General features: G+C 53.0%; 1 protein-coding gene across 2 annotated transcripts in view; it reads left to right on the top strand.

Moving 5' to 3' along the window:
* Positions 1 to 7950, top strand: part of Micall2 (MICAL like 2) — a 31643-nt gene extending 23693 nt beyond the window's left edge. For both annotated transcript variants that reach the window (XM_029477010.1, XM_021163326.2), the window contains exons 7-17: positions 1326 to 1582; positions 2350 to 2443; positions 3019 to 3176; positions 3994 to 4143; positions 4272 to 4336; positions 4412 to 4535; positions 4957 to 5047; positions 5149 to 5222; positions 5734 to 5848; positions 7544 to 7590; positions 7741 to 7950. In XM_029477010.1, the coding sequence (XP_029332870.1) occupies positions 1326 to 1582; positions 2350 to 2443; positions 3019 to 3176; positions 3994 to 4143; positions 4272 to 4336; positions 4412 to 4535; positions 4957 to 5047; positions 5149 to 5222; positions 5734 to 5848; positions 7544 to 7590; positions 7741 to 7814 (1249 nt within the window). In that variant the 3' untranslated portion in view covers positions 7815 to 7950. The remainder of the gene's footprint in view (positions 1 to 1325; positions 1583 to 2349; positions 2444 to 3018; positions 3177 to 3993; positions 4144 to 4271; positions 4337 to 4411; positions 4536 to 4956; positions 5048 to 5148; positions 5223 to 5733; positions 5849 to 7543; positions 7591 to 7740) is intronic.
* The last annotated feature ends 1474 nt before the right edge of the window (positions 7951 to 9424 follow it).

Raw genomic sequence — 9424 nt, 5'->3', positions numbered from 1 at the left:
GCCCCCAGCCCCTCCCTGGGGGATTCTAGGCAGGGGCTCTACCACTGAGCCACGCCCAGGACTTTTAAAAAGTTCTGTATGATGTGCGTGAGGTGAGGATATGTCACAATGTCTGTGTGGAGTTAGAGAACAATTTTATGGAGTTGGGTTTTTCCTTTCACCTTTGTGTGGGTTCTGCGGATTGAATTCAGGTTGTTGGGCTCTCAGGACAAGCGCTTCTATCCATTGAGCCATCTTGCCAGCCCAGTCCTGGTGTTTTTGAGACGAGATCTTGTGTATCCCAGCCCTCTAATTTACATGATGACCATCCACTCCAAATCCTCCTGCCTCACCTTCCCCATTGCTGGGATTATAGGTCCATCTCCACATTCGCGTTGTTGGCCTCTTATGACCTTAGTGTTTTGAATGTTGACCACTGTACGCTAGTATGACTGCATTATAATGTGGGTCACATTGACTGATCCTCACCACCCACTTTTGTTTTTTCTAAGACAAGGCTTTTATATATGTGTAGCCCTGGCCATCCTGGAACTCACTCTGTAGACCAGGCTAGCCCTGAATTTAGAGATCTGCCTGCCTCTGCTTCCTGAGTGCTGGGATTAAAGGCATGCACTACCACTTTTTAAAAATAATATCACACCCCAAGATCTCCAGCGACTCCCCAGAGGATGTGAGTTTTTGGGGTATCCCATTTAGCCCAGTACAGCTGTCTAGTAAGCTGGGTTGGTCCTTGATTTCTAGGTAGGACATTCCTGGTTTGTAACTGCCTGAACCCACTCCCGTTTGGTGCCCAGAGGCTCCTGAGCTGGCCCTAGGGTCAGGAGGAGATTGACTGTGCTGCTGTTCCTGGGCTGTGGTAAAAGGTTCTGCAGAGTGGGCTTGTCAGAGCTTGGAGCGGTGCCGCATGTTTCCTAGGCTCTGTGTAACCTGCATCTGTGTGTTACCTCAGGGAATTCAGATAGCCCAGAGCCATGCATCCCAGGCAGGGGCTGGTGCCTGGCTAGACTGCTCAGCCTATGAGTATCTTAGTACTGAGATGGGCAAGTGTAGAGCAGCCTGTGGCTCGAGCCATGGCTGCCCATAGTGCTTCAGCGCTGGCACCCCACGTTGAATATATTTGGGGGATACTTTATTCCCAATGGACACCAGATTTGATACTATAAAACAGCTAGCGGCGCATGCGAGTGCTACAAGCAGATGCTTCGGGCCATCTATCTGAGGGTAGCTTGTCCACCGTTCTTTGAGGTCACTCTGGAAACTGGCTTTTTGTTGGGAGGGTGACTCCTGGGTTTGCCCGTACCTGATGCCCATTCTCTTCCCCACAGGTCCTTCCCAGCCACTTCCTCTGTCCTGGTAACCCTTCCCAAGAATGAAGTGCCACAAAAAGTTCCCTCAGACAAGCTCTCAGCTTTAACCACCCAGACTCCTAATTTCACTATAAAGCTAGAGCCTTCAGCCCCAGTGAATGTGGGCAATACGGCTGTATTTCTCCAGGCTGGCAAAAAGAGCCCGAATATTTCTCCAAGGGTTGGTAAGACCAGCGTTGGCTCCAGGCCACAAGCAGAGGTGGCAGGAGTAAAAGGTAAGAGTCCCTGCTATGGGATGGGGTCCCTGGGGTCTGCTGCTCCACAAGTGTTGCTGCTATATATATGTCCTGACTGTGTTTCTTTCTGAGTGGTGTTTGGGGTGTCTGCCGTTTGGTGGCTTAGCTCTCAGGACCCATAGTCCTCTGTGAGTCTTCATCTACTGCCCCTATGTGGCTGTGGCTGTGGCCAGTGTTGCCAGGGTCACACCATGACCCTTGTCCCAGGTTCATATCTTAGCCCAGGCCACTATGCTTTCTGCCCTTAGCGGTGTCCCCAGGGAGCAGAACGAGGCCCCGGGTTCCTCTTGCACCCCCCAGTAACTCTTCTCAGACACCTTGCTCTGTCTGCATGCCTCTGGCTTTTCTGTGGGTGTCTGGGGAAGCAGGGCTCAGGATGCACCACAAAGGTATCTTTTTGCAACTTTCCCTTGATGGAGTTCCCTGTTGAATGTACTGTTAGGTGTGAGCTAAGCTAGGTGTGACTACGGATAGGGAGCCACACCTAGTCGTTCCTCATTACACTACACATTAGAGAGCCGGTCCACAGGGCTTCCCTTCTGTGTCAACACCCATCTGACAGATTGGAAATTGAGTCCCAGGAAGGGGCAGTGATTCTCTCAGGGGTACACAATACAGTCGCCAGGCTAGGGGCCCCACTTTGGTCCTGTGTGGTGGGCTGGCTCTGGTGGGTGTCAAAGGATGCAGTTGGCTAGAAAGAGATGTCTCAAGCTGTCTTACCTACTTGATCTGTTTTCTACCCTCAGGTCCAGGTCCCACCTCTCAGGAAGGCCAAGAGGAGGGACCGGAAGGATGGAGGGCCCGGCTGAAGCCTGTGGATAAGAAAACCCCTGCTGGGAGGTGAGCAGGGGCTGGGCTCAGAAGCAGGGCTATACCTGTGTCTGTGGGTCTGCAGGATGATCTGAGCCAGCATATAGCAGGTGCCTAATTAAGAATGTGTGGGCACATGGCAGTGTACATGCGAGAATTGACACAGCTCTGGCTGAAAGGCATACACGCACTTGGACCTTTCAGTATCCGTAGAAAAAGTTGGGTCACACTAGCTTGTGTATTCTGGGACCCTTTACATTCCAGGTGACAGGGACATCTCATCTCAGTGGGATGATTTAAGAGATATGGTGAATGCTGGGCAGGTGTCACTCCAGGGAGCTCCCATGAGCCTGGCTTGGGATGAGTGTCAGTGTAGTTGGTCCCTGCAAGCCTGAGGTACCCTGGCCCCACAAGGAGTATGTGGAGACCCACAGCCCTGTGCCCTAGAGGTGGAAGCAGGGAGGTCCTGGAATTAGAGGCCAGGATGATGCAGGACTGGCCAGGTGGCTTCCTTCAGACCATGAGGACCTTGGACATAGGCACATGGCTTTGAGACTCCTGGCCATCCCCATCTGGGCTGGGACTTAATTTTATCTTCCACCCAGGTCTCTGGAGCAAAAAGAGCCAGTCCTGGCAGAGCCAAGGGTAGGGGACACTTCCAGGAAAGCCTCTAGTAGCTCTGACTCCAGCGTCCATATCACCTGGACTTCTATTCAGCACAAGAGGAAACCATGCTCTGCTGGTTCCGGGCCCAGGCCTGCAGGTAACGCTTGTGGGAACTCAGGCATGTTCTTGTATATACTCCAACTGGGGTCAGGCAGAGGCCCTGCTCAGCCAGAGGGCGTGTATGCAGGATATGGATGTGTATGAATGTGTGTTCCTGGAGGGGTTTAATGGGCATTCATGTATGGTCATGTGTGAGACATGTCTATGGGCATGTGTGTACATGTATATTCAGACACAAGATTTATGTATGCACACCTATTTGGATATGGGATGTCGACATGTACATGCATGTGTAGATGTAATAAGGTATGTGTGAATGTGTGTTGTCACTGGCTGGATAAATGGACACACGTGTATTCATGGGATGTATGTATATGAGGCATGTTCCAGTATGATCTGTACGTATGCACATGTGTTTTCAGACACAGAATGTACATGTGCAAGGCATGTTCTGTATGTGTGTACATGTGTGTTCATGTATGGGATATATGTGTGTGAGGCATGTTCAGGCACAGGCTGAATATATGTGTATGTATGTGTCAGGCATGGATGCATGTATGTGCATTCATGTTTAGATGTGTCTGTAAACACATACGTATTGGGTCACGTGCCATCTATGGGTACCTTCCAAGGTCACACTATGTAATGTCAGCAGCACTGGCCTTGTGGATCTGTTGGATGCTGCCTCCCTGGGAGGACATGGCCAGTCTGGGCAGGACAGGGGGCTACCTTGGGAGGTACATGGCACTGTGATGCTGGCTGTCCTGTGACAGAGTAGAGCTCTGGCTCCACTCAGTGTCAGAGCTCTGGCCAGCAGGCTTGACACATGTCTTCACTCCCTCTTGTGCCGGCAGCCCTCTCTCCTTCTCCATCACACCGCAAGAAACTAGCTGTCCCTCCCAGCCTTGATGTTTCAGCTGATTGGCTCCAGTCAGAGCCCAAGAAGCAGGAAGATGGGACCAGGAGCTGTAAGGAGGAGAAGTCACCCACCTGGCGGTCAAGAGGTCAGTTCCAGGGATGCCGTTCTGTTTTGAGGAGGGCAATGCCTGCCAGGGCTCACAGCCTAGACCAGAGGGGTCAGTCTATGTCCAAGGCATGTCCAAGCCACATCCAGGTTCTGTCTGTTCTCCAGAGAGGTCTGCAGTCCTGGACAGTGGCCCTGCTCCACCTGGTGAAGCTGTGACTTCCCCAGTCAGGGTGAGTAAACTGGGCTTCAGGGGGCAGCTGGGCCTTGGTCCTTACCTTTTGCTCACTATTCATTGGTTCCCCCAGCTCCACCCCGACTATATCCCCCAGGAGGAGCTGCAGAGGCAGCTGCAGGACATTGAGAGCCAACTGGACGCCCTGGAGCTCAGGGGTGTTGAGTTGGAGAAGCGGCTGCGGGCAGCTGAGGGAGGTGAGCAACTTGGCCCTACCCAGGGCCGTGCCCTGTTGCTGACCATGGCCACACTCTGTCAGCTTTCCACGCCCCTAGATGACTGGCCACACCTTCATGGGCTGACTATACCCGATAGTTGGCCACGCCCATAAGCTGGCCATCCCCTTATTGGCAGGCCATATTCCTATAAGTCTTACCTGCACTGAATGGCCATGGCCACATTAGTTGGCCATCCCTTGGTGGTTGCTGACTAATCATGCATCTTACCGGTACAGGCTGGCTCCATCCCATACTAGCTGCAGACTGGCATGCCCAGGCTGGCTGCAGGCTCTCCTGGGTACCCCCAGCTAGCTTTCATACTATTCCAAGCCTGCCCTTCCATACCAGTGTGGGTCCCAGGGTCTCTGTGGCCTTCCCTACCCCAGCCGTGTCTCTACAGATGCTTCTGAGGATAGCCTCATGGTGGACTGGTTCCGGCTTATTCATGAGAAGCAGCTGCTGCTGAGGCTGGAATCGGAACTCATGTACAAGTGAGGACCCCCAAGCCTTGTGGTACCCTGCCTGGACCACCCGGTGGATGGGGTTGGGAACATCCTGGTCAGGCTGAGCCTCAGACCTGTGCATCCTGCAGGTCCAAGGACCAGCGCCTGGAGGAGCAGCAGCTGGATCTCCAGGGTGAGCTGCGCAGGCTGATGGACAAGCCAGGTGGGTGCCTGTTCCCAGGAAGCCTGGCCCGGGAGCCGTCAACCCATGTGCCAGCTTCCCCATTTGCTCTGCCTTGACCCATGAGAGTCCAATGGTGATAGGGTCGTGACTGAGCCATGAGGGTTATGGCTTTTGTTCCTGTGCTTCTGGCTGTGTGACCCCAGACAAACGCCTTAGCTGTCCTATGCCTGAGTTTGATGCTCTTCAAAGTAAGGGCCTCACAGTGTGTTCTCTTAGCCCCCAACAGCTAGTGTGAGGTCGTCCAAGGGGATGACATGGGAGGGACACTTTAAGTAATAGGAACAGCCTTCCACCACATCCTCCTGGCTGTAGGACCCCTGCCCTTTCATAGTGAAGACAGAGACCACAGGCCCCACACTCAGGGGACCGTCCCTGGATCTGGTCCACTTTGTAAGCCATCCCCTCCAATGGAGGAGAGCAACACAGGCCTTGGGGCTCTTCTGTCCCTGAACAGAATGGAGCTTCTACTAACAGCAGGCTGTGTCCACAGAGGGTCTGAAGTCCCCCCAGGACCGCCAGCGGGAGCAGGAGCTGCTGAGCCAATACGTGAACACCGTGAATGACCGAAGTGACATCGTTGACTTCCTGGATGAGGATCGGCTCCGGTGAGGGACAAGGGACCCTGGGGAGGGTAGCCTGGGGTGAGAGCTGCTCCCAGCTGGCAGGCCGTCTTTTACTTAGTGAGACCTAGGGTGCATTACACAAGAGGACTCGGGGATGGGGAGGCTAGTCTTCCCATGGGGCTTCTTACAGCACTGCCCCGCATAGCTCATGAAGGAAATGGCCCGTCATTCAGTGTGACAGCCATGAGTGGCTGATAGACCGCAGTCTTTAGCCTGGGAAACTGAACTGTGAGCCTAACATGTCTTTTTAAAATAAAAGATGTGTTTATTGACTATTTTTATATGTGTAATTACGTTTCTGCAAGGATTTATGGGCACCACGTGTATGCAGCCACCTGTGAAGCCAGAGGGGGCATCAGATTCCCTTGGAGCCATAGTTACAGGTGTTTTTGAGCTGCCGTGTGGGCCTGAAAGTGGGTCCTCTCCAAGAGGAGTGAGCACCCTTAACTGCCGAGCCATCTTTGTGGCCCCTAAAACTGCTTTTATCCATAAGCCACCTTTCTGGAATGAGGACAGTTGTGTCCCCTTCTGCTGAGTGTTTTCTTCTCTGTGCATAAACAGTTCTATAGTGGTGGATGTAGTGACAAATTATCTTGTGTGTGTGTTGCTGGGAATTAAACTTACCCTCATGAATACTACACAAAAGCTCTGCCACTGCTCCCGGCCCCTCATGGGGGATTCTAGGCAGGGGCTCTACCACTGAGCCATGCCCCCAGTCCCTTAGTGGGGGATTCTAGGCAGGGTCTCTACCACTGAGCCACGCCCCCAGCCCCTCCCTGGGGGATTCTAGGTAGGTGCTCTACCACTGAGCCACGCCCCCAGCCCCTCACTGGGGGATTCTAGGCAGGGGCTCTTCCACTGAGCCACACCCCCAGCCCCTCACTGGGGGATTCTAGGCAGGGTCTCTACCACTGAGCCATGCCCCAGCCCCTCACTGAGGGATTCTAGGCAGGGGCTCTACCACTGAGCCACGCCCCCAGTCCCTCACTGGGGGATTCTAGGCAGGGGCTCTACCACTGAGCCACACCCCCAGCCTCTCACTGGGAGATTCTAGTGTTGTATTATGGCTCCAGCATTGTTCATACTTTATTTTGAGACATGGTCTTACTAAGTTGCCTAGGCCTTCAAACTCACTCTTTGGCCCAGCTAGGCTTTGAACTCAATAGTCCTGCCCCAGTCTTCCAAGTAGTTGGTATGACAGGCCTGCACCATCAAGCCCAGCTTAGTACTTAATTTTAATCACATGTGTCTAGCTGAGTATTTTCTGGTGGTTTCAGATCTTCTCCATGCTCCCGGCTGTGGCAGGAGCCTGAGCCAGTTAGTGGTGTCACATCTAAGAGGGAAATGAGTGTGTGCGTGCTTATTCTCGGTTCTCTCTCTGTCAACTGAGGCCCAATGTCCAGGCCACACAGGGTCAGCCCAAGGCTGGCCTCAAGCCAAACTCTGTGTGACCCTAACAGGGTCAGACCAGGTTGCCTGTTATCCCCAGATCACTGTTGATTGGCAAGGCTGGGGAGGACCTGAATCTGCCTGGTGATGGAGGAAGGAGTGGAGTCTCTCATGTGAGGGCAAGTCAGCAAGTGGGGCTGACTCTGGTGTTAAGGTATAGAGAGAGCACACGCTCCCTGTAGCTCTCCAGGGCCCACATCCCTTACAGTTGCCCTGTCTCCATTCCAGGGAACAGGAAGAGGACCAAATGCTGGAGAGTATGATCCAGAACCTGGGTAATTATGGGGCACAATCGGGGGTGAGCAGGATGGTCTCCCCCAGCTTGGGGGTGGGCCTCCTGTGGGAGGGGCAGCCCCACAGGTGGCAGGGAAGGAAACCCTCACAGGAGCCTCACCGGGGTCTACATGGCTTTGTCCTCCCCTCAGGCCTCCAGAGAAAGAAGTCCAAGTCCTTCTTGTCCAAGATCTGGTCCTCGAAGAGCAAAAGCGGGCAGGCCTGAGCTGCACGTGGCTGGCACCGGGCCCTGGACCTCCTCAGGAAGAGACTGGTGCTGCGGCCCCCGAAAGGGATACTGGGGGGTGCCAGGGCCTGGGCCTCCCACTCTGGGTCCTCGTCACCTCAATAAAGACACTGACCTTCCCACAGTTGCCTGTGTGTGTCACTGTGCCAGGGGCTGGGCACCTGTATGCCAGCCCTGGGCATGTGCCAGGTGCTCTGGCTGGGCACTCATTTTCTGTGCTAGCTGTTTTTCGGTCACCATCATAAAATATCCCAACAGGGCAGCTAAAGGGGGGAGAGTTTGTTTCAGCTCCCAGTTCTAAGTTACAGTGTGTCACTGAGGGAAGTCGCAGTGGCCAGGCTTTGAGTAGCTGGCCACATCTCATCCACAGTGAAAAACAGAGAGAAATGAATGCATGCCTACTTGTTGCTCAGTTTTCCTTTTATTGGGGGAGGGGCTGTTCAAGACAGGGTCTCTCTGTGTAGCCCTGACTGTCCTGGAACTCACTCTGTAGACCAGGCTGGCCTTGAATTCAGAGATCCTCCTGCCTCTGCCTCCTGAGTGCTGGGATCAAAGGTGTGCGTCACCACCGCCTGGCTCAGTTTCCTTTTTTAGTTTTAGATAATTCAGGTCCCAACCCAGGGATGGCGTTGCTTACTCTCAGGCTGGGTCTTCCCACTTCCACTGAGACAATCAAGACATGCCTGCAGACCAACCTATCTACAGCAGTTCCTTGTTGAAACTCTGTGTCCAGTTGACAATTGAAGCTAATCATAATCCTCTATGGTCATGTTATTGCTTCCTGGCTGTGCCTACAGAAAGGAGGACAGAGTGGACATTATAGTTACTGTGCCTCCATGGCCTGGGTCTGTACCCTGGACACGGGTGACCTGTGGGCCTGGGATAGAAGATGCCTAGGGTTTATAGGTCGATAGAGTCCCTGGGTGTCTTCTCAATGCTGGGCTGTGCTCTGCAACCTCGAAAGACCAATTGGGTAAGAGAGGCTTGGGGGAGCCATGCCACAGATAGGCAGGGCTAGGCCAATAGCAAAGTGGCTGGGTGTGGGCAGTGGGCTGGCCAGGCTTCAGTCAACTTGGCCAGGCTTCTGTTCTCCTTTCTGTAGGCACATCCAGGAAGCAATAACATGACCAGAGAGGATTATGATTAGCTTCAATTGTCAACTGGACACAGAGTTTCAACAAGGAACTGCTGTAGATAGGTTGGTCTGCAGGCATGTCTTGATTGTCTCAGTGGAAGTGGGAAGACCCAGCCTGAGAGTAAGCAACGCCATCCCTGGGTTGGGACCTGAATTATCTAAAACTAAAAAAGGAAACTGAGCCAAGCAGTTGAAGACAAGCTGAAGTCATCTGAGAATTAAGGAAAAGCCTCCCTAAGACGGCAGGTAAGCAAGCCTGTAAGGCATTTCCTCTTTCTTTCTTTTTTTCTTTTTTTAAAAAAGATTTATTTATTATTTATTATGTAAGTACACTGTAGCTGTCTTCTGATGCACCATAAGAGGGTGTCAGATCTCATCATGGGTGATTGTGAGCCACCATGTGGTTGCTGGGATTTGAATTCAGGACCTTCAGAAGAGCAGTCAGTGCTCTTAC

The sequence above is a fragment of the Mus caroli genome, chromosome 5 (assembly GCF_900094665.2).
Source record: "Mus caroli chromosome 5, CAROLI_EIJ_v1.1, whole genome shotgun sequence".
NCBI classification, from domain to species: Eukaryota; Metazoa; Chordata; class Mammalia; order Rodentia; family Muridae; genus Mus; species Mus caroli.
Note: the sequence above shows the minus strand (reverse complement) of the source record. Positions and strands in the feature narration are given on the sequence as shown.